This window comes from Equus przewalskii, chromosome X, assembly GCF_037783145.1.
Source record: "Equus przewalskii isolate Varuska chromosome X, EquPr2, whole genome shotgun sequence".
Classification (NCBI taxonomy): Eukaryota; Metazoa; Chordata; class Mammalia; order Perissodactyla; family Equidae; genus Equus; species Equus przewalskii.
In genome coordinates this window covers 122,710,633-122,738,628 of record NC_091863.1, presented here as the reverse complement: position 1 = coordinate 122,738,628, position 27,996 = coordinate 122,710,633, and the positions used below count along the sequence as shown (strand labels likewise).

The following is a 27,996-nucleotide window of genomic DNA, read 5'->3' as shown; positions in this document are numbered from 1 at the left end:
AGCCGGCCCCACACACTTGACTTGAGGCAGTTTTCTTAGCCCTCAGAAAGCAGAATCCTGCTCTGGATGGGAGGGCTGCGTGGAGGGGGGGGGGGCGCAGAACTCTCTGGAGAGCTCTCTCTGACTGCGCCTGGTCCAGTCTGCTCCCTCCCCGCCCCCGCCCCAGGACTTAGTGGAAAGAAGTGGGGGGATAGTTGGATAAAGCTCCCTAGGGATTCCATGGGCATCCTGCCCCCAGCTAGAGCCACGGTACTGAGCCAGGGAAGCATGACCCCAGAAAGCTCTGGGCTGCTGGGGCTCCCTGCAGTCTCTGGAGATTTTGTGGGTCTAGGTTTTCTTTCATGATGACCGAATATTAGGCAAGTTCCTTTCTCTCTATGGGACTCAGTTTCCCACTTTGTAAATTGAGCAGGTTGGACCAAGTGATCTCAGACTGTGATCGCCGATTGTGTGCCTGTCATACTGCCCTGAGGACTTGCTGGGCCTGTCATCTGAGCACTTGTCACACAGGGCCCATCTGTGTGTCTTCCTGATGCAGCAGGGGTTGAAGCTCCATCTTCGGTGTGTGTTGTCATTGGAACAGAGATGAAGAAAAAGTATTGAGACATATGTGACACTGGGACTATGTGACATGGTCAGCCCTGCTTTGTAAGGACACTGAATTAGTCAGTGGTGCTAACGGTTTTGTTTGTTTTAGCTTCCTATTACTGAGGCTTTTGTAGAAAATAATGGAGATTAAACAAATACAACCTTCCATCTCCTTTATTTCAGGTTCAAAGAGGTCAGCAATGAGACACTGACATAAGATTTTCTAGAACCTGAAGCTTCCAGGAGCTTTTCAGTTCAGAGCACATCTTAATTACTGTAAAGTGATAAATGGCTGAGCCTTACTCGGCCTGTCAATGGGTGGAAGGAACTGTGATGGAGTGAATGGTGTCCCCCAAAAGATGTGTCCACATCCTAACCCCTGGAACCTGGGCACGGGACCTTATTTGGAAGTAGGGTCTTTGCAGATGTCATCAAGGGAAGATGAGATCCTACAGGAGTAGGGTGGGCCCTAATCCAATATGACTGGTGTCCTTTTTTTTTTTTTTGGTGAGGAAGATTGGCTCTCAGCTAACATCTCCTCAAACAACATCTTCCTCTATTTTGTAACAAAACATCTTCCTCTATTTTTACGTGGGACGCCACCACAGCATGGCTGATGAGCAGTGTGTAGATCCGTGCCAGGGATCTGAACCCATGAACCCCGGGCTGCCAAAGTGGAGCACGCAAACTTAACCACTATACCACCAGGCCAGCCCCAACTGGTGTCCTTTTAGGAAGAGGAGAAGAGACACAGAGACAGACAGGTGCGGAGGGAGAGTGCCATGTGAAGACACAGATGCACAGGGAGAAGCCATGTGATGAAGGAGGCAGAGACTGGAGTGATGTGTCTGCATGCCAAGGAACACCAACGCCTGCTGGCGACACCAGAAGCTGGGAGAGACAAGGAAGGATCCTCCCCTAGAGCCCTCGGGGGGATCAACCCTGCCAACCCCTGCCTCTCAGACTTCTGGCCTCCGGAACCGGGAGAGAAGACACATCTGTTGTTTGAAGCCCCCAGGCTGCAGGCATGCGCCCTTGCTCCTAGGCACCACGGCTGGGGAAGATGGCAGCCAGCTTTGTGCAGGGTGGGTGTTGTAGTGCTCCCTGGCCCCAAGCCATCGGGCTAAGTATTGATTTCTTCCCATGGGAACCTGTGTCATATTTGATAGCGGAAGTCAGTGGAAAAGAGAGTGCACAGACACAAATGAACGAGTCTTTCGGGGGAGCACAGTATCTCTTTATAAGGTACCAGCTATCTTGATAGGGCGTTTTGCCCGATCTAGACTTACTTAGCCTTATGGCTCAAGATGGATTTGCTATTTTTCTCCTTTCTTGGCAGCTTCCCCAGAAAATGTGTCCTCTGGCACTGCCAAGTCTAAAACGGTGATGTGTGGAGAGGAGAAATAGAAATGTGAGGAAACGAGATGCAAAGTCTTGGCGCCATGGCCACAGTAGTCATTTGTAAGTCTCGGGCCAGAGCTGCCTTTGTCACTCTGCTGGTGAAGCAGAGGGGATGGGCCACGGAGCACAGATGTTCCTACTCACAGGTGTTCAAAGACACCTGAGGAGTGAAGGAATGAATGGGGGAATGACCCACGGAGCAAGCGAACGAGTGAAATAATGGGTTTTCTTTCCGTGGCTTTGGGTTAAAGAGGACGTCCGTGACTGGACCCCTTGTGCACTGCTGGTGGGAATGTAAGATGATGCAGCTGCGGTGGGAAACACTTGGACAGCTCCTCAGAAAATTAAACACAGCATTCCCATATGATCCAGCAATTCCACTTCTGGATATATACCTAAAAGGAATGAAAGGGGCTCAAACAGATGTTTGCACACCCATGTTCACAGCGGCATGATTCACAGTGGCAAAAAGGTGGAAGCAACCCAAGTGCCCATCGACAGGTGAACGGATGAACAAAATGTGGTCCATCCACACACTGGAATGTTGTTCCGCCTTAAAAGGAAGGACATTCTGACCCGTGCTACAACCTGGACGGACCTTGAGGACATCATGCTATGTGAAATAAGCCAGACACAGAAGGACAGCTGCTGTATGATTCCGTCTGCATGAGGTCCCTACAGCAGTCAGATTCATAGAGACAGCAAGGAGGACGCAGGTGACAGGAGGTAGTGGTTCATGGGGACAGAATTTTAGCTTGGGAAGATGGAAGGTTCTGGGGATGGATGTGTCAGGGTTCTGGCGTTTGCGTTGGTGTGCTGACGTTGATTTGTTGTGATCATCTTGGGCCCTCCGCCCCCACCCTTCTCTGGGGACAGCGGCCTGGACATTCACACCAGGCCCTTCCAGGGCAAGACAGTTAGAGCAGCATCATGCGCATCTCCGCTCACAGCGCCTCTGCCCCTTCAGGCCAGGGCAGCCTCTTGCTGTTTGTTCCACAAGGTTTGGAAAGGCGGCCACACCCCCAGGGCAACTCTGCCACTCTCAGCTCAGCGAAGCGCATGAAGACGCCTCTCTTTTGTTCTGGACGAAAATTCACCAAATAATAAATCACACACGTTACCCAGACCGGGATTGTAGGAGCCTTTCATTTTTTTTTTTTTTTACACAGAAATTTTGGTCTATTCTTTAAATTAGGAAGTTCAACTACAGACTTTAAATTATTATGCATCTGTGGTCTTCCTCATTAAGATATTTTTGTTCATCTTTATAACAGGCAGATAAAAATGTAAAACATACTTAATAACTGAACGCAGTTGACCAAGCCATTCCAGGTAATATAATGCTTTAGAGAGAGGGGCTGCCTGCAGAGCCAGGCCCCTCAGCCTGAAGCCTGCGGAGAAGCCAGAGCCGTGGTCCGAGCTCCCGGCGCCCCGTTTCTGAAGCCCACGCCCCGCAGAAAGGCGACCTAGGGACTAACGATGGACACTTTGTACAGCAGCACTGAGGGAGCTGGATGTTGGTCTATCAGCGCGTCCACAACAGAGAATGAGAAGAAGCCCGTGAGTGCGGCATTATGCAGCGTATCTTCTTCAATTTCAACATTTCCAATTTTATTTCTTGTTTAAGAACACACAGACCCTCAACAAATTGAGTTGCCCTTTTTGTTGTTGTTTAAACGAGGACATTAGGGAACAATTTACAAATGGGTGACATTCTCAATGTGCCCTTTGGAAAAAAGGGATGGCTTTGAGTTATCTGTAGCTGGCATTTTAAGTGGGATTTTCTTTTCTAACCGAAATTCCTTTGCCTGAGATTTGACTACTCCTGCTCAGGGGTGACATGACACTGATGTTAATGTGGGCACCCAGAGTGTTGGACGTCGGCCCGGACACTCACAGATGCAGGTGGTGGTAGACGAGCCCCTGCTGGTGGGTGCTGGAGAGGGGACGTGATGGGCCAACCAGCCTTGCCACCAGTCCAGCTGCTGCTCAGCTGCTGAGCATGCGCAGCCACACCTACATCCCTCAGCTCCCAGCTGTACCCTAGTGACTCAGCCCCGCGCACAAGCGACAGGCACGTGTGGGAGCTGTGGTCAGACCCCAACAGCCTCCCTGCAAAATGTGAGACAGATGCATTCAGAAGATAAAAGAACCTCTGCTTTTTCTGCATTTCCCTCTCTGTTAGCATGCATTTGGGGGAAACTGAGGCTTGGCACACTGGGTGCCCACACTGCAAGGAGAGGCTTCCGAGGGAACCGTCTGGGGAGCCCAGGCCCAGCTCTCCCCGCCTGCAGACCAAGTGCTCAGCTGACGTGGTGGCGCTGACCTCCTCAGCCTTCTGGACTCTCAAGAAAGAGCCACAGGTTGATTAGAGGCACAGCAACGAGGTGCCATCGCTCCCAGGGGCTTCGCTTCTGCATCCGCTTCCCCAGTGTCATATAGGTGGCTGCAGACACAAATCCACGCCTTTGTGGGTCATATTTGTCCTTAAACGAGAAGACTAGGGTCGGAAGAGTGCTTAGGCGGCTGGTGACTGAGGACCTTTCCCAGTCGCTTTAGAGGTGCCTAAGTGACAACCTCTTGGCCTTTGCCAAAGCAAAAAGTGTTAATCCAGGCAGCAGCGCCGAGGGGGCTGGGGTCTGCGCTGTGCCCATCAGCTCCTCTTCCTCTGCGCTTTCTGTCTGCCTCGAGGCAACCCGCCTCCACCTGGCTCTCCCGCGGGGTCAGGCGCTGCAGGGGGCGGTGCTTCATGCTCTTGAAGTTGGGGTGGGGACAAAGAGAGCCCACCAGCTAGAATTCAGGACTTGGAATTGGAGTTGAAACCAAAAAAACTTGAAAACAAAACTCCCCCTTCCACCCACTGGAGGGGGTCATTCTCATCAATACTTTGGCATTTTCCTTTGAAATACAAAATTCCATTGAAAGGTTTTTTCCTCTGTAGGCAGGGGTCTCAAAGTGCAAACGTTCCGACTGTAACTGCTCCCACCCCGAGCCCCCCCATATTCTCCTCCAGACACTCACGGGTGACATTCCCAGGAAGTGTGCCCGGAAGACCCGGAGGAGGGACGGTGGAAGGGAGCAGAAGGCGGGCATGTTCCCAAGCGACCAAAAAGATATTCTTGCTGTCTAGTTCCCTGAAAAAACCCTGCCTCAATAAATAATGAAATTTCAAAATGAAAACACTTGATAAGAAGAATGGAAGTATCATGCCAATAAATAGTTCCTTATTCTTTAAATCTGCATCGTCATACATGTACGCATATGTCTATACGCACACACACATTTCTATGCACACACGCACATACATACAGACTGCACACGTGTCCTGGGAAGGGCGTGCTCGGCAGGGCAGGTACATTTGCAGGCAGTTCCCAGGGGTGAGCTGTCTGGGCGGGGGCATCCTTCCCGGCCCTGCAAATCAGCACTTGCCTTTTTTCTTTTTGTATGAATCTATCGATCCAGTTGCTCACGAGTGGGTGCAACGAAGCTCCCAATAAACCGAAACCAGCCCCCTGCCCCAGCGCATAGCCCAAACGGACAACATCCGGTGGAATTGGAGTGTTCATTAAAAAAAAGCCTTGATAGAAAAAAGGGGGGAACATAGCTCTTCTGGCTCTCTAGTTTCTCCTTCCTCCTCCTCCTCCTCTTGCTCCTCCTCCGTCTCCTGGGTCCGGGTAAGAAGCCTTGAATGGACTGGCTTCCTGCAAGTGCCATGGCCGAACCCTCCTTGCAGGCCTGTGCTGCCCGCCCGAGTGCGCATGTGTGCGGGTGTGTGCGTGCCAAGAGCAGTTCTGCTTAGAGGGACGTCTCCACGCTGTGGAGCGGGCTCCCGGGTCTGGAAGAAAACACTGACGAGGTAGCTGACTTGGTGCCGTGCGTGGTCAGGTAGATGCCGCTGTCTATGGCGTTGTTGTTCTGGTTGGGGGACGGAGGTGGGGGGGCCCGCAGACGGTCCTCGTTCTCGTCCACGTCCGTGTCATCGATGAGCGGGATGTTGTGGGTGTAGTCATTGATCAGAAACTCGGGCGTTGCCATGAAGTTATGGATGGAGGTCTTGGATTCCGGTTTCTCCAGGCCTTCATAGAGTGAGCTACGGAATGCTTTCACCACCCGGATCTGGATCAGGAGGTAGAGGGACAGGGGCCCGAGGTGGGAGGAGGGAAGTAGGGAGGGAGGGAGGGAGGAAGGAAGGAAGGAAAGAAGGAAGGAAGGAAGGAGACAATCAATGGCCGGCTGGTGCTGGCGAGCTCCGTCCTCGTCAATGGCAGGGGGCACTGCATGACAAGTGTTCAACCATTGGACAAGAACATTTGGGGCAGCTCTACCTGGCTGTGGTGAGGGTTTTCAGGTTTGGGTCTCAGTCTCATCAACTGATCCACAAGCAGGACAAATGGCAGTGGCTCTCTCTAGGCCGACCTGGACAGATATTCTGGAACTCAAGTGATGGACGCACTGGACTCTTGGCTCCCCTTTCCCTGCACCGGCTTAGGTGACCCCTGGGCTCTTTGCCAGATCTGAATTCCAATTTGGTAGAACAGAAAGATGATTGGAAAAGGGACAATGCTGGAGAGAGAGCTCTCCACTTCCTCTTACCAGAAAGTCGGAAGGACTTGCTGGTGAGAGAAAGTCCCCAGCCAATGGGCACATTGCTGGCCTTGCTTGAGTGGGTCTCTCTCCCTGGCTTCTCTAGGGACCTCTCCTCTGTCCCCTCAGGTCTTGTGGCCGCAGCCAGCACCTGTCACGGCCAGACCCATCTGGCCACCAGTCTCCCTGCTGCTAAGCTCAGCGGCCACTTCTCTGTCTCCATCTTATTTGATCCCTCAGGGGCACTCAACACAGCAGACTGCCCCTCTTTCTGGAAACTCCTCCTTGCTTCCCTGAGATTGCCCTTGCCTGGCCCTCCTCCTACCTCGCTGGCTGCACTGGCCCCGTCTCCTCCACTGCTTCTTCCTCTGTCCCAGGGTGCCTCGGGGCCCTGGCCTGGTCCGGCCCCTCCTCCTCTCTGTCCACATCCCCAAGCCCATCTTCTAGCCCTGCCTATGGCTCTGGGGCTCTTCTGGCTATAACCGCGGACTGTGACCCAGGTCTCTTCTCAGAGCTCCAGGCCCAAGAGCCCACCAGGCCCCCATCTGGAGACAAAGACTGAAAATGGTCCCACTTTTGATTTGCGCCCACCAAACCTGTCCCGCTTGGATGCCCTGAGGCACTGTGGCGGTTCCTCGCGTCACCTTTGGGCTCCCTGGCCTGCAGCTGGGTGCATCTGATTAGGTTGTCACTGCCCTTTGCAGACCCTTCCTGCCACCAGAGGCCCTTTGCAATCTGGTGCTCCCTGCCCCTCCAAGCTCGCTTATCCTGTGCTCTCCTCCTTCTCTTCACCCTCCAAGTCAGACAATTTCTGTCAGTCCCTGAAATCCGCCAGGCTTTTCTACACCTTGTTCCCTGGTTGCCCTGCTGGCATCTACAGACCTCAGCTCAGCATAGCTCCCCACAGAGAAGAGCTTCCCACAACGCCCTGTTTTCAAGCCACTGTGGCCCTCGGGCCCAGCTGAACTCAGGCACCCCCTGAGTCCCGCACCTGCAGGAACCTGCTCCCAGAATTAGCTCCTCGGTTTCTTTAGTCCCTCCCTCCCCTGGCTGCTCCACCCTCTCTTACATGTGCTCAAGTCTCATAGGGTTTACAAGCCAGAGAGCTGCTGCCTCTTTTGGTCCCTCCCTAGTCCCCCAGCCTGGGCTCCCTCTTGCTTCTAGAAGCCAGAGTTGACGAGAAGGCCTCTGCTGGGCCCCACATGAGCCACCTGGCCATGTGCTGGGATGAGAAGCCAGCCCCTCCCTATGTGAGTGTGTGGACACAACACGAGTTCTAAAGTCATTTCCAGGCCCAAGGTTCTAGGGTTTGGTTTTCTTGGTGTAGACAAAGTGTTGGCAAACTGTGGCCCAAGGGCTAACTCTAGCCCCTAGCCTGGACTTTTGAATAAAGTTTTACTGGCATGTAGCCATGCGCATTCATTTATGCACTGTCTATGGCTGTCTTCGAGATCCAAGGGCGGAGCTGTGTGCTTGTGACAGGGGCCTGGCCTGCAAAGCTGAAAAGCCTGACCCTCCAGCCTCGAGAGGAGAGTCTGCTGCTCCTCGATTAGACCATGAATCTCACTGTCGACAAGGAGTCCCTTCCAACCCTCCGGCACCTGGACCTTGGGGCCGGCCTTGCTCAGCCCAGCTCAGTGCTCCCAGATCAGTTTAAACCAGGCCGGCCTCGCAGTCTTTGGAGTGCAACAAAGGGGATCAAAGAGCTCCAGAAAATCGATATTTTCTAACGTCATGTCTTAGATCTAGTTAGGGTTTTCTCTGAATTTGGGGAGCCACAGCTTCCTGATAGCAGATGGCCACTTATTTGCACTCAGTTCCTTAGCTCCCCCAGACTGGCTTCGGAGATAGGGGTAACACAGAAACTGGGAATCATTTGATATTTTTAATGCAAAGAAGTAGAATTCACTTTTTGTAGCCATTGCAGATGTGGCCTCATTATTTGGGCCTCTTCCAGTGGGGGAGCCACGGCGGTGGCAGAGCACCTACTCCAGCTGCTGGCCACACCCCTCAAGTCACAGAAAGGAAAGCAAATTGCCCTTGACCCCTGGGGCCTCTGTGGTAAGTATGCCAGCAATGGTCCGATGACCCTGGCTACAACCTTTCCACTCGCTGAGCTGGTCCCCTCACTGCAACCTGGGTCACATGCTCAGGCCAGGCCCCTGCTCAAACCCATCCTCAGGTCTCCTTGCCCCTGGCTGAACTCCAAAGTCTTCGCCCCAAAAGGGTGGCCACCCCTCCCCTCCCCAGCTTCTGCTGCTCTGGCCTGGCTGTCATCAAAGACTCACTTTAACAGCAGTCTTGTCACTGGCCTCAAGGAGAGGGATTGTATCTGCCCCATTTACTGCTTATTCTTGGAGCCTGGCACAGAGCAGTCGCTCAGTCATCAACAGAGGGTGCCAGGGCCGCCCGCTCAAACCTTTGACTATTTGGGGCTCTAAGCTCGCCTCGTGTCATCCTGAGTCTCTTCCAGCTTTCCTCCAGGTCCCATTTCCCCACATTCACATCTCGGGCTATTAACAAATGGTTTTGTATTGGTCTCATGGCGGGGTGTTTCCAGGCCACCCAGCGCCGAAGGGCACAGTCAGTTCCTGGGACACTAGCGCTAGTTTGGTGAGAACCAGCAAAATGTTTCTGAGGGGAAGGCCTGAGCCCCGGAGGCCTGAGCTCACACACGGGGGCCGAGGACGTCCTCACAGTGGAGTTTAGTGTGTCCCAGTGAAAGCACCATCAAGGCTGAACGGAGCCAGCGCCCTTGTTGCCTCCTCAGGCTCCTTGCCCAGCCTGGGACCATGCCAGAGGCCCAGGGCGGGGTCCTCAGGCCATCACTACCTCTCCATCACTACCACGCCATCACTACACTCCCAAAGAGACCTTGCTGCCCTCAAAGCTGTCAACGCCGCGCACAGCCCACAGACTGCCTTGAGACCATAAACGCCCTTGGCACCACCTCCGCCTGAGTCTGCAGCCACGGCCCACCCCCCCAGCAGGCCAGGCCTACGCACTTGCTGCTCCTTCACCTCCCCTCGGATGGCTAATGGGCCTCTCAGGTTGAAGGAGGCCGAGGGCAACCCTCAGCCTTGCCCCCACCGACCCTGGCCCTTGCCTGGTCTGCCTGCCCCAGCTCCAGATGGACTGTGGAGGCACCTCGACCCCGACCCCAGTACCAGACATCAATGGGTCCTGTGGTCCCTGGTTCCCAAACCTCTTCACTGCTGCCACCATGTCTGCCGGGGTTTGGAGGCCCCTCGGCACCCCCACCAAGGGCAGAGACCCTGCCTGCCTGGTCCCTTGATCTTTCCCGGCTCCTGCCTGCATGGCCAAGGTGACTTTTCTTTGACCTTTGAGCCAGACCCTGCCCTCCTCCACCTAGCAGGTGGGGACTCCGAACATTCCAGCAGGTGATGGAGCTGCTCTGAGTGCCAACTGCGGTGGTGTTTGCCCCAACCTGTGCAGCGTGGGAATTCATCCAACTGAACCCCCCCCCCGCCAAGGTCTATTCTACTGTGGGGCAGTTTAAGAGTAAAAGACAGACATGAAAAGCACGTCCCCGTGAAGATCACTCCTAGGGTCACAGCCCGGAGGGCTGGGAAGGCCGAAGAGGATCAGCTCGGGCTGGGGCTGGGCTCTCGCATAACTTCCATCTCACTCAACATGAGGCCGACGTGCCCCCCACCTCCTGGCATCCGAGACGTGGCCCTGCTTCCTCCTTCACTGCCCAGGCACCCCATCCCAGTCCCCGCACCCACTCAAGGATGTCGCCCAGCCATCTGGCTCTCCCTTCTCTAGGTTACTTATCTGTTCCGTCTTAAGAGAGACCCTCACAGCCTCCACCTTATTTCCCCCTGTTCTCTTCTGCCCCCACTCCCTGGGCACCTCCCCGGCTGGGCACTCAGTACTCTGCACACCACACCCCTGCTTCCCCGCTGGACACAGTCTCCGGGTCCTCCTCCTTTCTCTCTCCATCATCTCATGTCCCAGGGCCCCAGGGCTCGTCTTTGGACCTTTTCTCATCTTTGTCTACAGCCACACATTTCTTATCTCCCCTGGCCTGAAATCCCAGCTGGCTGCTCACAAGTCCCACATCTCTGTCTCCAGACTCTGGGCTCCACTTGCCTCTTCAGCTTCACCCCTGCCCCATGCCTCTGCCCTGGTCTCTCTGCTGCTGCCCTTGACCTCCACAGTCTATTCTCAGCATGGTAGCCAGAGCAATCCTTTCAAATGAAAGCCAGAGCTTGTCACCCTCTCCACTGGTCCAAACCCTTCAATAGCTGTGTCTTCCTCGAAGGAAAACCTGAAGTCCTGCTGGGCCTGCCATTTTCTTCCTCTTCCTCCTGTACTCTCCCTAGCATTGGCCTCCTGGCTTTTCCCCAAGCACATCAGGCACACTCCTGCCTCAGAGGCTTTGCATTGGCTGTTCCCTGTGCCAAGAAGCTTCCTCTCCAGTGAGCCTCCTGGCTTCCGCTCACCTCCTTCCCTATTTACAGTCACAACTCCTCATCTCCTCTTGCAGCACTGCACCTCTTCTGCTTCATTTTCTCCCCAGCACAGCTCATCTTCAAACACCCTACACATCCCATTATTCTCGCGTCTGTCTCCTCTCCTCAAAACACGAGGCCCCTGAGGGCAGGGGTCTGTCTGGTTCACTAATGTCCCCAGCACCCAGAATGGCACCTGCATCCAGCAGGGGCGCAGTGGGTGGGTGCTGAAAGTAGGGGACCTACACAGCCTGGCATGTGGCTCTCCACCCACTTCACTCTAACCAACTAGCTTGAGTCTCCCCTGGGGCTGTGACAGCTCCCTTCCCCTGTCTAGACTCTTCTCCCGCCAGTAGGGCCCATGCTGGCCTCGTCTCCTTATTCGGAAGTCAGCTCACATATCCAGTCTCCGAGCAGCTGTCCTGGACCACCTTATCCAAAATAGCGCCCCAAATAGTTCTCTTGCTCTGCTTTCTTCTCTGCTGAGGCTCACGACCACGTGCACTTGGCGTAAGCATGTGCCTCTGTTCCATAATGGCTGCCTGCCCCTCCCCCTGCATGGAAGCCCTGGCCTGCCTTCGCCTGAACCATGAGCTCCATTAGCGGGGGCAGGGCAGGTGACACTCCAGAGCCACAGAACCACCCCAGCCACACCAAGCTGAAGCAGAAGGGATGCTTGCGTCAGACTCTGCAAGGTGATCATGCTCCTGATGGAGGGCTGGGGCACGAGCAGAGGGGTGGAGGTCACAGCTGAAAGCGGGTGTGCCTCGCTTTTGTTTCAACCTTCAATCGCTCGAGTTTGCAATGCAGGTGGGGGTGAGGCAAGAAGGGATGTGAAAGCAGGGAGGCAAGCGAAGGCTGAGGGGACCCCCACACTGTTGAAGGAATGCAAAAAGGGAAGAAAAACAAAAGAAGAGAAGAGAAACATAAAAAGAAAGGCTCCTGAATGATGACAACAGTAACAACAGAAACTGCCTGATCCTTCTGGCCTTTTCTCCCCTGGGCTGTGGTGACAAGCAGGCCCTGGGGATCATCGCGCTCGCGGCCCTCGGCTCCTGTCTCACCACCGAGGCCCACAGAACTCAGAAGTCTTCCGTCTGACAGCTGCCCTGCCCTTCTGCTGCTCCCTCAAAGCCCCCATATGCTTGGCAGATATGCCTGGCTCTGTACCAACCATTAATCCAGACCCTCTGAGAGAGGAAGGGACCTGTCAGTTCCCCTGGCATACGGGCTTTGGATTTAGAGCAAATTCTGGACGCAGCAGCCGTGGAGAGCCATAGGAACTGCTTGCTGGGAACTTTGGGGTTCCCAGGCCCCAAATCCTCCCTGTAGACGTGAGGGTGAATCATGACTTGAAAGCAACACAAAGAGGTGTGGGCCACCATACCCACAACGAGGGGGCAGCACGCAGAAGGCTCCCTTTCCTCACCAGGGAATCAGGAAACACAATCATGCAAATTCCAGAGTTGGCCTTTTCACTGAGTGATTGAGCCGCAAACCAAACTAAAGACATGGCTTTGTGTACGTTGGCAAGCCAAAAGTGCTAATGGCTGGTGAGTTTTGTGAAAGTTACCTCCTGTCCTGTATGCATGCATGTGTGCCCGGGACTCAGAAAGCCCAGACATCACACTGAGCTGACCCACGCACAGAGAGTATCCAGCTGCAGGACCTCCAGTAAGTCTCCTGAGCTCCCTGGGGGCTGGCTCCCAGCTCTGGGAGTCAGCTGGGAAGTGCCTACCGGGGAGGGCTTGGAGCAGGGGTTCTGGGGTTGGCCCTAGCCTGTGAGCTGGCATGTGCTTTAGGAATCACCTGGAAGGTCCTTTCCCGTGGTAGGGCCCGTGGGTGCAGGAATGCTCAGGCAGGGCAGGGCTGATACTCTTCCTAGTGCGGAGACAGTGTGCACACTGTCCAATAGCCAAGAGAAAATGCCAATACACTATTCCCAGAAACCCAAGTGGGGAGACTCGGCTCAAAATCAATGAACTTCCTGAGAAAGAAGCAAACAAGATGCCTTCACTTTGCAGGGCTCCTTCCTCTGCGGGGCTGCCTTAATGATGGCAGCTGCATGTCTCCCTGGGCTCCAGAGGGTGTGGCCAAGAAAATCGTGGGGGCTCACCTGGCCTGGCTTTGCCAAGTTGGACAGAAGGTTTTCATGTTGCAAAAGCCAATTAAAATAAAGCAACTGCCCTGATCTCTTTCCAGCACAGTTAATCAGAACTCACCAGCCCAGAGGGAGCCCTTCTGGCCACACTTGACCAAACCCACTGCCCGCCCCTGCCCCTTTTGCCAGGCTGGGTCAGGAGCCCTCTCACGAACCACTGCAACAGTAAAGATTTGAGTACAGAGGCCCAGCGTTGCTGCTGGAGGGCCATTGAGGCTAGCTGCTGGCAAACAGGCTTTGAGTGTGTGGCTGGGGAGGGGCTGGGGTGTATCTGTGTGTCCCTGCTCACAGCTGGAGGCAGCCATCCAGCTCCCTGCTTCTAGTTAGTCAACCCAAGTGAACCCCATCTCCAGCCACACCTTGGGGATCTTGACAGCCAGCTGGGGGAGCGATGCTGAGCTCCCAGCAGCATTAGTGTGTCAGTGTGATTCGGGCAGGAACAGCGGTGACTGACATGCCAACAGGGGATTGACTAAAAGTGGTTGTTAAAGAATGCTCTTTCCTGAGCCACTCAGATGGGCCGGCCTCAAGGCCTCAGCTGAGGTCCCGTGAAATGAGGTGGTGGCTTGAAGGGGGAGGTGCTACCCCCAAGGCCGAGAATGAAATGATTGGGATGGGGGGGCGGGGGGGTGGCCGCCAGGCCAGGCAGAGAGGAGAAATGGCTGAGTGAGCGGGAAGGAGGCAGCCAAGGCCATCCTGGAGTTGAGAGGTCGTTGCGTACGACTGAGGGAGTGGGGACCGTATTGGGACTTGCAAATCCAGAAGCAGCAGAGGTGCATGCACACATGCAGGAGGGCGTCAGGGGCCGGCTACAAAGCAGGAGTGGATGTGAATGTAGGTGCACTGAGCCCCAAGGGTCACTGCATCTCTAACCTCCCATCACCCCTCTGGGGGCTCTCCTTTCCCTCTGGCACCGAGGACATTCTCCGGCCACTTTTTGCATTGGTACTACGTGCCAGGGCCTGTGTTGGTGAGCAACGTCACCGATCACTCTGGCCCTCAGGCTCCTGTCCACACCCCGCACTGGACCTTCCACCTGGAGAGCCTGAGGTTCTCGGTGGAAGTGATATTGGACCAGAGGCCCTGATGTGCTGGAGAGACCTGCCCCCACACCGGGGACAAGGGGCAGGCTGGCTGGGCAGTGGGCGAGGAGGATAGGAACCTCCCCCTGAGAGCCTATGAGCACTGCACCTCACACGATACTGCCTCTTGGCAAGGCTGGGAGCTCTGTCACCACCTGCCCCTCGCCTTCCTTCTGACAAGTTCCAAGAGAGGGTGAGGGCCTGGGGCTAGCCTCTCTCTGCTAGGCCTTCCCCTGATTTGTAGGATGAGGGTGCTGGCTTGGTGATTTCTCAGGGTCTTCGCAGCTCAGACTGGGGGCCGGTTCAGAGTTCCAAACCAATCTGCCACATGGTGCGGTGATGCTGGCAGAAAGCGCTTTTGGTCGGCAGCTTCAGAAAGCAGGCATGTCCCCCGGTGTCGCCTGATCCTCCAACCAGCATCTTCCTCCACAGCGGGGCCCTGGCCCTTGTGAGTTGGGACATCAGGATCCCCTTGCTGTCACACCAGTGCCCTCCTCAGACAGAAGGTCCTCAGCTCTCACCGGGGCCCTGCCAACTGCTCCTTGCCCAGCAGCATGTGGTGTGGAAAGGGACAGTGGCCCTTCTTCTGGCAAGACACTAGTCAGGAGTGGCTAGTGACCAGTGGGAGGAGTGGCATCTCTCCCACTGTTCTTACCAGGCACTGCTGGGCTCCCAGAAGTGGGAAGGGGGTGAGGGACACACGGCTATAGAAGGAGGGAAGGAAGGTGCTAGAAGCCAAGGAAGAGAGGAGAGAGAAAGGGAAGAAGCCCAAGGAATCCAGAGGGAGCCAAGAGACTGCAGGCCTCACCCAGGAGCGTGGAGGGGAGGCCCAGGCTGGCCCCAGAGCGGAACAAGGCCAGAGCTGTGGAGAAGGCTGAGGGGCATGCAGTGTGGGGACCTTGTTGGCTGCCTTCACCCCAAGTCAACAGTCAGGCAGATGGACAGACAGACAGACAGAAAGAGCAGAGAGAGATGGTAAAGAAACACGTGGAGGAAGTCAAGGGGGAGGCAGGGACAGGAGCAGGTCAGTGCATGCCCCTTGAGCAGACTCATGCCCTCTCTTGTCCCTTTGTTCCCAGAAAGGAAGGTGCTGCTGCCCAGCCGGGTCCTGGCCAAGGCGCACCTGGGAGGACACGCACCAATTCTGTCCTTAACTGACTGGCGAGCCGTCTGCAGACCTCTCTGGGTGGAGTTGTGGCAAGGCCCCTCTGGGACAAGGCCAGAGCTTTCCAACCCACCTGTGACAGCTGTCGGGCAATATCTGTGGCCCAGGTGGGCGGCCCAGTGAGTGTGTAAGGGAGCTGGAGGTGTGGTTTGGAGGAGGGGTGTGTGTGCGTGTGTGTGCACGCGTGCGCACACACGCGCACACACACACGTTGTTTCCGAAGGGGACAAGGTGGCCCGGTGGGGACGGGTGCGGCCCACATCCCTTCCTTAAAGGGCAGAGTGGCCTGAAATGACAGCTCAAGCAAGAGGAGGGATGGCCCCCATGGGGGACCTCTCACCAGTTCCTAAAAAAAAAAAAGAAGAAAAGACAAAAAAGAAAAAACAAAAAAGGAAAAAAAAAAGGAAAAGAGAAGAAATTGAGCAAAACCCCAATCCCAGAATCTGAGGGGCAAGGCGCAGGTCACATCCTGTCTGCGGGAGGGCTGTGCTCCCGGGGGTGAGAGCAGCCGGGTCACTGGAAGGAAAGGCAGGAGGCAGCATCAGCCCATCCCGGCAGGGGCTCTGGGCTCCTACTGGAAGGTTTACTGTTCGGTTTTTGAAATCTCGAGTCTGTTCTGAGAAGCAGGCAGCCCTGGAGGGGGGTGGGCAGGGCAGGGGGCTCACACGGTTTGCTGTGCTCTCTCTCGTTGGGGGAGCCGTGGGTGGCAGCTTCAATGGTCTAGTGGCTTTCCCTTTGTCTTTGTAAAAAGATGTGAGAAATTATGGACGTTTCTCCCTCTTCAGGACAGGCCCTGGGTTCTCTTTAAAATGTGACCGACATGGCGGGAACGTTCCATTGGAATGTAAAGAAGGGGATTGATTTCTCCCGGCTTCTCCTCGGAGGAAAGAGGAGAAAGAGTGTTGACCAGATGGGGTTAAGACCTTCCAATCCCGGCCTGTTTGGAAAGAGCGAAGGTGCTTTGGGAACAAATGGAAACGGAGCAGAGCGCAGGCTTGGGGCGTGAGGAGGGCTCCAGTTGAGGGACACCTCAGACACCACTAACAGCCGGTGGCTCAGGGCAAGGGCCTACAGGGCAGGCAGCACCTGAGCAGGAGCAGCTGGCCACCACCGAGCCCACCTGGGGACATGTGATAGCAGCCTCCTGAAGCTCACATCAGGTCTACTGCTTTTGGAAACCACTTCAAGGAGAGTTCTGGAAGCTGCCACTTTAATCCCAAGTAGGTGGGCTGGATTCTTCCCCTGCAAATGATGCCAAAAAGGCACTTGCTTCCCGCTCCAGCCCCAGAAGGTGGCCCTGAGCCTGCATGCATCCCTTTCACAGCCCCACAGGACACCGACCAAGGCCCCACCCTGACACCAGACGCCACCAGAAGTGGCCCAAGTTCATGAAGAACTATCAGCGAAGGCAGACAAGTTCAAGAAAAGAAAACCAATGACAGAAGGAGCACTAAATGAAAACCAAAAAATCAAACAAAGAAAAGAACAGAAGGTCCAGCAGTGCCATGGGTTCAATACATTTCATAAGAGAATATGGCTTTGGAGAGACACCATCTGGGCGGGAAGGACTGGACAGGGCGATAAAGAAAGAACGGAAAAGCCACGGTGAGCGGAGGATGCAAGACTGGAAAAAAGAGAAGAGGTGGGAGACTTTTTCTCCCCCAGAGATGCCATTTATGAGAGAAAAGGGGACTCAAGACTCACTCCCAGCGGCACTGGCGGGATTGGCAGCAGAGAGAATTAGGTGAGTAGGGGTAGAAAGATTGGTTACGTCATGGAGCTGGCTGAGGACCGAAGACCGCCGGCGCACAGCACCCTGAAATGAACCGCTTCTCTTGAAGGTACTCACTACCTCCATCTGTGGGAGAGAAAATGAGATAAAGTTTGGCTTGCACTGTTGTCCGGGCTACCGCACGGGGGTGGGGCTGGGCGAGGACAGGGGCCACACTGGGCACATATCGTGACAGCAAAGCCTCATCTGAGTCACCCCGCTCCCTGGGAGCTGACGGTGCTGCTGATAGGGCCATGGCCGAGGCCAGCCTCTGCTTCATCCACTAAGAGGGTTTGCTGAGCAAATGATTAGCACTCAGAAGACTGGGAGGGCGGGGTTAACAATCGGGACACACTACAAACGTTTTAGAAAGAGTTATTTGCATTCACGATATGCTCATTGCAAGCCACTCGTCAATAAATACCTTTGTCTGGCAATACTTTGTTATCCTAGGTCAGTAGTTCTCAACCTTTTTTTCCGCCCCAACACACCTGAGGGATGTGATATGCTCCCATTAGAAACCAGGCTCCCTGTGGTAGCGCTCCTCAATGGCATGGGGACCATGGCCAGGGGACTCCCTGGGCCGGCCTTCCTTTACACTGCTCTAAGTGGTGGGGGGACATCTAGTGCCCTGCTGGGAGGTGCGGCCATCACTCTCCTCTGTGGCTCAGCTCGTCCAATCAGCGAATGAGGGGGCTCCCCGTGGGAAGCTTCAGCGGAAGAATGGATTTAAAAAGAGGGGGAGAGGGTTTTCCGGAAGCACCTGTTTTTTCTTATTAGAACTCCTTCCCACAGAGCCACAGGCATGGCTGGAGGGAGAGCAGAGAGCCTGGATGGTCTGGGGAGCAGAGATGGCTTTTGCTTTGTCCCCCACCCTTTAAGCTTCCTAGGAGCCAAAAGAGACATGAGCCCCAGGTGGGTGAACTCGCTAAGCGTCTCAGTGTCTTTGGACTTCCTGACCCTGCCTTTGACCGGCAGGGGGTCTAGGGCAGGTCAGACCTGGGCAGGAGAGGGCTGTGGCCAAGTGGCCACAGCGGGTCTCCCCATCGGGAGGCCATGTGCCTAGATTCTGGGAGGCCAGCCCAGCATGGGGCACCTTTGGCCGCCTCTGAGGGAATGCCCTCAGTGGGAGGGGGGAATCTCTGGCCTCAGAAGGTGGATCTATTTCTGGAAAGTGCCATACAGTTCACTGGATGATGTGGGCAGCAAAGCAAGTATGCATTTCTGGAGCCCGGAGCACACCGGCTCCCTGCTCTGGGCCATGGCAAGGGGCCCCACCTCACCCGGGAGCCCTGTGGTGGCCAGCAGGGTCAGCAGGGTATCTGACCCAGGGCCAGGCTTCTTGAAGGAAGGCAGCTGGAGTGCTCGGATTCCCCTGACCCCAACCAAAATGAAGATGTCAGTCATTTCAACCCCTGGATGCGTTGTGGAAAAGACATCAGGTGTACTCGGCCACCCAGTCCCTTCTCCCAGTGTATCCCGTGAGCAAGGTGCACCGAGCACCCTTGGGGGCTGGCACAGTGCCAAGTGCACTCCACAGCACTGAAGGAAGATGACCCCTGCCATGATGCCACCGTCTCCTTGGGGGACATCTCCTCCCTAGATTAAGGAGACACTCCCAAGGCTGTGGACACAGGTCTGTCTTAAGAGGGGACTCTTACTGTGGCAAAGGTGACGAGGGAAGGGAAAGACGCCTTTCCTGCCTCTGATTTGGTCTCTCCACGGGTGTCCCAATGGGATGACGGCATCAGTCAAAATACCACAAAATTGTCGTCTCCCCCCAACCCCATGCCCCAGAAGCCCACTTGCTGCTGAAGCTTCTCATTGGTCTATAATAAATAGAATGCGAAATAGACCACGTCATGAGTGCTTCTGAAAGCTCTATGTTCTGGGTTTCCAGGACTCTCTTTTGTTCTGGAATGACACCCTAAGTGTCTGGTGCATTAATACGTTAGTATGGAATGACGGTGAGAGCAGGTAGCAGGTTACGAAATGCCTTCACTTAGCAACTTAAAAAGCTGTGTTGGCCTCTAAAATCTGGGGAGGAATTTTGTGCTTCACAAAATCCAGAAATCTAGGGCCAGCTGCCTAAAGAATATTTCTCTTGGCTTGAGGTGGACATGCTACCTGGGGGCTTTATTTCTCCTGGGTTTTATTTCTGTTTTTCAAGTAGATATTCTGAATCAAAAAGAAAGATGCTCTTAAAAAGTGAGCTAAAGTGGCCGACTGGCTCAGCGTCCTTGAGGAGCACGGTGAATCCAACGTGGTAAAGCCAAGACGCTGTGGAGGGATGGAGGTCTCTACGGAGCAGACGGGGAGTGCACTAGGGGTCGGTGGGGGGGGGAGACTTGCGCCCTGGCTAGCTCACGCTGTCACTGAGTGACCTTGGGCGAGTCCCTTCCTTCTGGGCCCCTGATCGGCCGGTCTACATGGGCACTGACAGAATAGCCTGGACTCCAAGACTCCAACTGAGGGGACCCGCTCTACTAGCCAGGCAGCAGTGGCAGGCCTGAGAGCCCACGGGCACACAGAAGACAGACACACAGGTGGCCGAGGCACCACTGACCTCCCGCCAGATACCTCCGATCGGGGCAGGGCTGCTGTCTCAGCTGCTGGAAAAGCCAGTGCCGCCTTAGGCTCGTTGATGGAAGTGAAATGGGCTGACTCGCAGCAGAACCAGGGCCAGCACAGGGTGGCTGAGGGCTCACAGCTGAGCGGCCGGGAGGCACGGGGGTGACCTGGACATCTGGCTACAGAAGCTACTCCCGTTCTTCTGGCGGGCGCTCGGTGTCGGGCCAGCAGGACATTCTTCCCTGGCCACACTGACTCAGAGGCTCGGGACGCCAAGAGGGATGAGCCAGAGACCTGGCCTGGTTCTCTCCTGGAGAAGCCCCTTGGACCCTAGGGGAGCTCATTAATCGTGGAGTTCTTTGGTGCCATCTCACCCAGCCCTACAGGATCCTGAGCTTTGGGGGCAGCCCAGGGCATGGTAGCTTTGGAAAGTTCCCTGGGGCATTCTGCTCCTCACTGGTCCCAGTGCCCTGGGTGGAGAGCACAGATGGCCGTGTGGAGAAGTAACTGCTGTAAGTGTGTGCTGTGGGCGCATGAGGGCCAACGGTGGCCAGAGGGACTGGACTCTGAGGAGGCTTCACAAGGTGGCAGCCTTTGAGTAGGCTGCTGCAGGACGAGGAGGGGCCCCGAGGGGACACAGCGGGAGCTGGGGAGGCCTGGGGCCCAGATAGCGGCCTGTATGGAGGTACAGTGACACGGGGATGTAGAGTGCATGTCTGGAAAGGCAGCAGGGGTTACAGGGTTGCAGGGCATGTGGGGTGACACCAAGAGCCAAGGGCTTGAAGGTCACGGTCAGGACCCTGAACTTCACCCTTAGGACAGGGAGAGAGTCTGCATGGCCACAGTGTGGAGGGTGGCCTTGCAGGGGCTGGCGGAGCAAAGGCTGGCAGAGCAGGAGGGAGGTTGGGAGCTCGTGCTGGAGCTGGGGCTGGGGCCCGGGGAGGAGAGAAGGCATCCTGTGAGGCTGGGCCCCATGAGACCCCCAGGGGTTGTGTGGGAGCAGCTGGCAAGCCATACGCATCCAGAGGGAGCATGGGACCTGGGGCGCAGGCTGCCCCAATGCACTTTGGATGCATTGCAAGGAAGATTCTTTGGGACAAGCCTGTGGCTACGTGTGACAGGCTGGAGGCAGACATTGGGGAGAGGTGCGGTCTCAGGTCCTGCCTCAGGCCAAGGGGCCCACAGCAGGAAGTTGCTTAAACAGACTCCGCAGAAGGGCCTGGCCATGTGCATAGTGGTGTCCTTCCCTCTCGTGGGACCCTCAGGAGGAGAAGCAATTGGAGCTAAGGTCAGGGACAGTGAGGCTGGGCGTCCTGGACAGAGTATGGAGAAAGGCCAGAGGTGGGCCGGTGGGAGGCCCAGGAGGAGCAGGGAGTAATAGGTGTCACTGGGTGCTATGCTGAGATAAGGTTGCAGGGGGCCAGGGTGGCAGCAGGGAGCCTCAATCCAGGCAGAGATGCTGGTAGCTGGGCCTAGAGAATAGGGGGCAGGGGGTGGCTGAATTGGGGACGTGCATTTCAGGGGGAAGAGCCAAGCCAGTGGGCCACGCCCATGCACCAGGTGTGGAACAGACAGGAAGAGGGTCCAGGATGGCTCTGGGGCTCTGGCTTGGGCAGTGGAGGTGACGGAGCCATTGCTCAGGAGCCGGGGGGCTGGAGGAGGTAGGCTTGGGGCAGCGGAGCCTATGGTCTGGGCCAAGCCCAGTGTGGGTGCTGAGGGGCATCTTGGTGTGGGTGTGGCACTCTCGGGTTCCTGGCTGGAAGGATGACGAGGTGGTGAGTGAGGGTCTTCGGGTTGCGATCTGGAGGCTGTGACGGGTGGGGCAGGCCGTGGGGAAGAGGCCAAGAAGAGACCAGTGTTTCCAGGGCCCAGTGGGGCAGGTGGGCAAGGGCTGAAGGAGAAGCTGACGAAGGGGGCTGCAGCTGAGAGGGGCCTGGTGACCCAATGGGACTGAACGCTGCCCCTCCTGCCTTCCCGACTAGGCGCAGTGCCCCTGGGGCCAGGGTCTTTTCAGCACGCGGGAACCACAGTGGGCAGACCAAGGTCTCAGTGGGAGGCAGGGGTGCCAGGCAAGTGCGGACTGGGAGCAGAGAGCAAGAGGGAGAGGGGACAGCAAGCAGCCAGGGGGAGCAGGGCCAACTGCGCTTTCAGAAGCAGGGAGGACAGAGCGACAACCTGACCCGCAGAGCTGGGAGGAGTCCTCGCAGACCTTGGCAAGAACTGCCTCTGGGACGTCGAGGGCAGAGGCCAGGCCACAACGAGATCATGAGAGAGTACAAGGGAAGGATGTGGAGAGACAGCGAGTATGGAACATTCTGGCAAGAAAGCTGGCTGGGAAGGGTTAGGGGCAGAGATCGGGGTTGGCTCTGGCAGGCAGGCTCTCATGGAGCCTTCATAAGTGCCCATGGCTGGGTGCTCATGGTGGCTGTCTGACTTCATAGAAGACTTCAGCTGACAGCCTTGGCCTTGACCAGCTCTGATATGTAGAGATTGGGAGGAACAGAGAGGACCAACTCAGTGGCCAGCGTCCGCTTCCCAAATGAAATCTTCCACAGAATTTACCAGATAACCCAGTGAGCGGTGAGCTCGCCAAAGGCTATTTGAAATGGGTATCTATCTCATCCCCAGAATGTCACTTCCCGGTGACCAGGGGCAGTTCCAGCAGCTACACAGACAGCAGGTGGTCCACGCCCCGTGAGAGCCAGCCACTGGTCACAGCACACACCTTTAGCCGATACCTGTGCCCAGCAGGAAGGGAGGGCCATCTGGGCTCTGAGGGAGGGGCTGGGGACAGGCCATCTCAGCACCACAACCGCCAGAGGGCACTTGTGGGGATGGCAGAGGGACACCAGCAACTGCCCTTGTGATGCTCTCATGGCATCAAGACCCAAAGGTCTCCCTGTTGGTCTAGGGCTCATGTCGCTCATTCTCTGCCTCTTGCTTGCTCGCACGGCAGCTTACCTGTGTCTGGATCCGGTTGAGGCCCCGGAACCAGAGGATCTGGCCTCGGCGGAGCTCGCGCTCAGCATGGTCGATCTCTTCCTCCCCCTCGGCCAGCTCCTCGTCAGCCATCTCATCCTTCCCGGGCCCATGCCCTGCTTCCTTCAGGCACTTGAGCTGGCTGGTGGGGATGGTGGCAATGACCTGGGGAGCCAGAGGCAAGGGACAGCCAGCAGAGGTGGCCATCAGAGCAGGGCTGGGCCTTTCAGAGCGGGAGCTCTGCCGGGGCTGGGAAGGGACCCAGGCTGCCCCACTTCCTCTGACACAGGCTTACACTGGTGTCTGCACCGCCCCCCGCTCCCCCCCCCCCCCCCCCCCCCGCATCGTGCACTGTTTCCAAAATGCCTCTTCCTGCAGGCAGACCTGGGGACTGGATGTCCCTTCCTGGTCTCTGAGGCTGCATAGCTGCGCTGCCTTTGCTTGGTGCCAAATCCCACTCCCTAGAGGGAGACACCAGCCTCTTTCCTTTGGAGGGTGTTGTTTTCAGTGTTTAAGCAGAGAGCAGACCGAGAACAGTCCCCAGGGAGCCGGGAGTGGAGGGCGCTGGGGGCTGAGAAGGTTTCCCAGGGAGGTGGCAGGGATGTGCGTGCCTATGGCTCCCCCTCCACGGAGTGCCGGCCAGAGGGCTGGAGGAGCAGCCAATGCACCTTCCTGCATAGTGTGTGCCCTAAGAGATTCGCCTTGCCAGAGAGGGTTCTGGCCTTGACTCCTGGCTCCTGAGAGGGGACCTCTATGCCTCTGGCACATCCTGCCTGTTGAGAAGGTCTTGGTTTGCCAGGGCCTAGGGCCCTGCCAGGCAGTCTATGCTGACAGCGTGATTTGTGGTGGGGCCTTGGGCCGCACACAGCAGCCTGACCTCTGGGCGCGGAGACTGAGTAACTGAGGTCAGGCCCTCGGGTGCTCTAGGCCTACAGGACCCAGCCCAGTAAAGTCCCTGGACACCATGGCTCCAGGGGAGCTTCCGTGGTGGCAGTACTCTGTGCGTGTTGTCACACGTCATTGCTGGGAGAAACTGTGCTGCCGCCCAACTCCACTGGCAGGGGACCTGGAAGCTCCTGCCTGGTCTCTCCTGGACCCGCCCTACGTCCACTTGATCTGAGACTCGCAGCCTCCAGAGCTGTGAGAGAAGACCACGTGTTGTTGAAGCGGCTCATCTGTGGTATTTTGCTGTGGCGGCCTGAGCCAACTAAGACACAGGGCAAAGTGGATCCTGGACTCAGCCTTCTACACCAATGTTCTAGAATTCTGGAGAAATGCTTTCAGAGGCCTGCTGTGCAACTGTGGCCTGGGCTGCCCCTCCTGTTCTCTGACCTGCCCCAGCACCCAGCTTCTTTCTTCCTAACATAATCATTGGGCTCTCTGAACTCCCCTCGGCGCCCGGCTCTCACTGCAGCCCACAGAGCTTGGGGTGTCCGACTTGCATCTTCCAGCGGCTCAGAGTAGTTTCTCAGTTCCCTTGAGACTTTCTCCTTGCCCTTGGAGGATTTAGCAGGGTGTCGTTTAGTTCTAAACATGTGGGGATTTTCCCAGCCACCCAGTTTTAAGGGACAATTTTCAGCTCCTATCATGGGAAGGGGAGTGGAGGGTGGCTTTGCCAGGGTCCTGTGACATCTCAGCCATGGCCTTTTGTGTTCTCTCTGCTGGCACTATCACTTGTGGTCGTGTGCCTGGGTCATGGCATGTCCCAGGCCTGAGCCCTGCTGTGTGGCACCGCCCACCTGAGCACGCCGCAGGCTTTCCTGGGCACAGGCTCTGAGACTCCAGAGCAGGGAGCCGGACAGGGGGCCCTGGGCTGCCCACCCTTCCCGGTCATTGTGCCCATCACTGGGGCTGTGGCAGAGCAGACAAAACGGGGGTGCTGGGAAAGCTGACAAGGCAGACACTTACCTGTCCCCAGACCAGCTCCCCAACGCCAACAAACAGGCACCAGAGCCACTGCTCCGTGGACAGGGGGGAGCAGCTGAAGGGCTTCCCGCCAAACTGGACGATGACAATCTGTGGAAGACGGGTATGAGGGAGGCACGTCCAGCAGTGGGCCCAGCCCAGCACAGCTCCTGAGCCCGTCCTCCTCCTCTAGCCCTCAGGGCCCATCCTGCCCTCCGGGCCAGCCCAGCCCCCTGCAGGCTTGGCCCCCTGCAGGCCTGGCCTGGTCAGAAAGTCACAGGGCCCATCGGTTCCCCCAGCTGTGGATTAGCCATATTTCCAGCTCTGTGAACTCAATGCTTTAACATCTGCCCTGCATGCAAATGCTGGGCACACCTTGTTCTGGACACCCTGATGACAGACACAAGTCATCTTGCCTGGTCCTCCTGCTCCCTCATCAACCCCTCCCTCCCAGGGCCGAGCTTCTGAAATACAGACTAACCAACCCAGTGCCCACACCCCAACCACCTCCGTTCCTGGGCTGTCACCCTCCAGGGCCCTCCAGGGCATTGTCCTCCACCCCAGTCAGCCAGGGCCCGTTCCCAGACAACCAGGGCCAGCTCTACAGCCCAGAGCCCTGAAATGATTCCTACTAGCGAGTCCTCAGCCTGCTCACCCCGCCTCGCAATTTTCTCCCCCGGAAACCGCAATAAAGGCTCTTTGCTGCCCACGGTTCCCTGCTCTCCCTCTGCCTCCTGACCAACCCAGGGCTTCCCTGGGTGGTCACTCATGGCGTGGAGGGCCCCCTCCTCTAAGAACCGTGAAGAACAAATTATCCTGGCCTGTTGGCCTCACTATGCCTCACATTTTCAATCAAGACACTCTATTTTTGAATGCTCAGCGCCCCCTGGATTGCTGACGGACCAGCCTGTCCAAAACACTTTGGCAGGCAGAGGCCGGTGTGTCAGCACTGGGGACAGAGGGCATCTCCAAAGGAACCTTCTGGAGTTATAGTGGCCTCCCACCAAGGAATCAAGAAATGGGAGTGGCAGGCCTGGAGGGCCCTGTGGGAAGGTCAGTTCTGAGGAAGTCCCACTAGACCCCTCTGGAACCCAGGGCAAGGCTGAGGTGTTCTAAAGATGAAGAAGACCTGCTCTGTGCGTCACAGGGAATGCCGGGAGGGGCGGATCTGACCCTGCGAATGGAGACGGGAAGGCTTCCTGCTCCCTCCCTTTTCCCTCCTACCTGAATTGCAAAGGTGCCCAGGACGATGGCGCAGAAGATGGGGTTGCTGAAGATGCCGTGGAACACGTTGCGCTCGCCGTGGATCTTGCGGGCGTTGACCTCGTTGAAGAGCTGCATCATGACGAAGGTGTTGAAGATGATGGTGTAGTGCTCCGAGGGCGGCGAGTGCAGGGGCGCGTTCCTCCCACTGTCAATGTCGAAGAAGAGCTCCCCTGCAAGCCAAGGGCCATGTGAGGGGCGCAGGGTGCCCAGTGGGATGCAGCTCTGGCTGGTGTCCCCCAAGCAATGCTAGGGGCCGTGCGCAGCCCTGACTTTGCAGTGAGATGACTGTGAGGGGACAGGAATGAGTCCCTCATCCTACAGGGTGGCAAACGCAAGCTCACAGCCAAGGCCAGGGGCTCGATCAGGGGGGCCGGCACTGAAGCCCGGAGGGCAGGAATGAAGAAGTTATGACGGAGTGTTGTGAACGTGCTTTGCCTCAGACGCAGAGCGCCTCTCTGGTCACTTGCATGCCTGTTGAGTTAGGGGCGGGCTAGGGAGGAGTCGATCAGAGGCTGCAGGGCACAGGGCAGGCCGGCCCTCCTCTGTCTTGTCCCTGGCACTGGACAGCTGGGCTAGGTCCTTGGATGGAGCAAGAGAGGCTTCTGCCCCCAAGAGACCAGATACTGATATTTGGGGGCCCCGCACCGTGACTCCTGCCCCTCAGCAAATGCCGTCCCTGCACACTGAGCTTTGAATCCGCTCCCAGGAAGAGGAGCTGAAAGCTGAGCCTCACCAGGCCCTGGAGGACAGTCACGGTGACCCGGACCACCACATGGTCAAGAGTTGCTAGACACATGGAGAGCACCCTGACCTAAGGGAGAAAGGCCACAAACAAAGTAACAACCCCCTCCTCCCCATGTAAACACAGGAGCTGATGCTGGGCACAGGAGAAAACTCCGACGACAGTCGCCACCCGCAAGGCTCGGTTCTCCACATCTCCGCATGCTGTGGCCGGGGGCCCTGTGGTTTTCTGTCCCCCTTGGCCCAGCCTCCCCCACCATTCCTTTCCTCTGCTGTCGGGTCTCCTGCCCCTGCCTTCCCTCCCCTGCCCTGGCCCCCTTCTTGCTTCCTGAGCCCTCTCACCCCCCAGCCTCCGCCTTTCTCTTCTTTCCCTTCCCTCCTCCACTCTCCCTTCCTTTCCCTCCCTCCCCCTCCTCTTCTCCTCTCCCCTTCTGCTCTCCCTCCTCCTTCTTTCTCTCTCCTCCCTTCCTCTTTTCCTCCTCTCCCTCCTCCTCTCTATCCTCCCTTCTCTGCCTTGCCTCCTTCTACGCTCCCTCTCTCTCCTCCTCCTACTTGCTTCCTCCCTCCCCTCTCCCTCCTCTTGTCCCCTTTCTCTCCTGGTCCTCCTTCTCCCACAACTGCCAGCTGAGCTCTCTGCTCCTTGTCCCCTGAAGAAATAGTCATGGAGTAAGTGGATGGATGGGTGAGTGACCTGGGTCTGGGTGGAGGGTGAGACATCCCACCAACTCTATGGAGCAGTGGAGTTTCTCAGCTGCTCAGGGCCTGGGACACCTCAGTGGGGCACACACAAAGGGACGGCAGGGAGGTGAGGGCTAAGGGGTCCTCACTGAAAATCGGGTCGGGTCTCCAGATGCTCGGCTATCCCTTCCACCGACAGACAGGGTCGGAGCCCACGGGTCTGGCAACAGCGCACTGTGCCCTGGGGCAACCTACCCACAAAGAGCAGCGTGAAGATGATGGTGAGCTGGTACACCGCGTGGCCTAGTATGTTCTTCATCATGGTGCGGGAGATCAGGGGCTTGTCTCGGCCGTATGGCTTCCGCAGCAGCAGCGATTCGGTGGGGGGCTCCGTCGCCAGGGCCAGAGAGGCAAATGTGTCCATGATCAAGTTCACCCACAACATCTGCACGGCTTTGAGAGGAGAGTCCTGCCAAGAGAAGGCAGTCACCCCAACGTGTGGCTGGAAACCTCACTGGTCCCCTACTCCTGGGAAGAAACTCAGCTTGGGGTCAGTGCCACTGGAAAGTCATTCAGGTGAAAATGCGACAAATCTGACCTCTGCATACCATCGTGACCTCCCCACC

At 56.6% G+C, this 27,996-nt stretch overlaps 1 protein-coding gene across 17 annotated transcripts in view; it reads right to left on the bottom strand.

The window, feature by feature from the left end:
* Window positions 1–3,117: 3,117 nt before the first annotated feature.
* Window positions 3,118–27,996, bottom strand: part of ATP2B3 (ATPase plasma membrane Ca2+ transporting 3) — a 71,772-nt gene continuing 46,893 nt past the window's right edge. For 6 of the 17 annotated variants that reach the window (XM_070606323.1, XM_070606326.1, XM_070606328.1 and 3 more), the window contains 6 exons: window positions 27,626–27,839; window positions 25,910–26,121; window positions 24,689–24,796; window positions 22,763–22,945; window positions 17,164–17,317; window positions 3,118–6,105 (listed from right to left, as the gene is read on the bottom strand). In XM_070606323.1, coding sequence (XP_070462424.1) covers window positions 6,080–6,105; window positions 17,164–17,317; window positions 22,763–22,945; window positions 24,689–24,796; window positions 25,910–26,121; window positions 27,626–27,839 — 897 coding nt within the window. In that variant the 3' untranslated portion in view covers window positions 3,118–6,079. The remainder of the gene's footprint in view (window positions 6,106–17,163; window positions 17,318–22,762; window positions 22,946–24,688; window positions 24,797–25,909; window positions 26,122–27,625; window positions 27,840–27,996) is intronic. The other 11 variants (XM_070606317.1, XM_070606319.1, XM_070606320.1 and 8 more) reach the window with 2 other exon arrangements.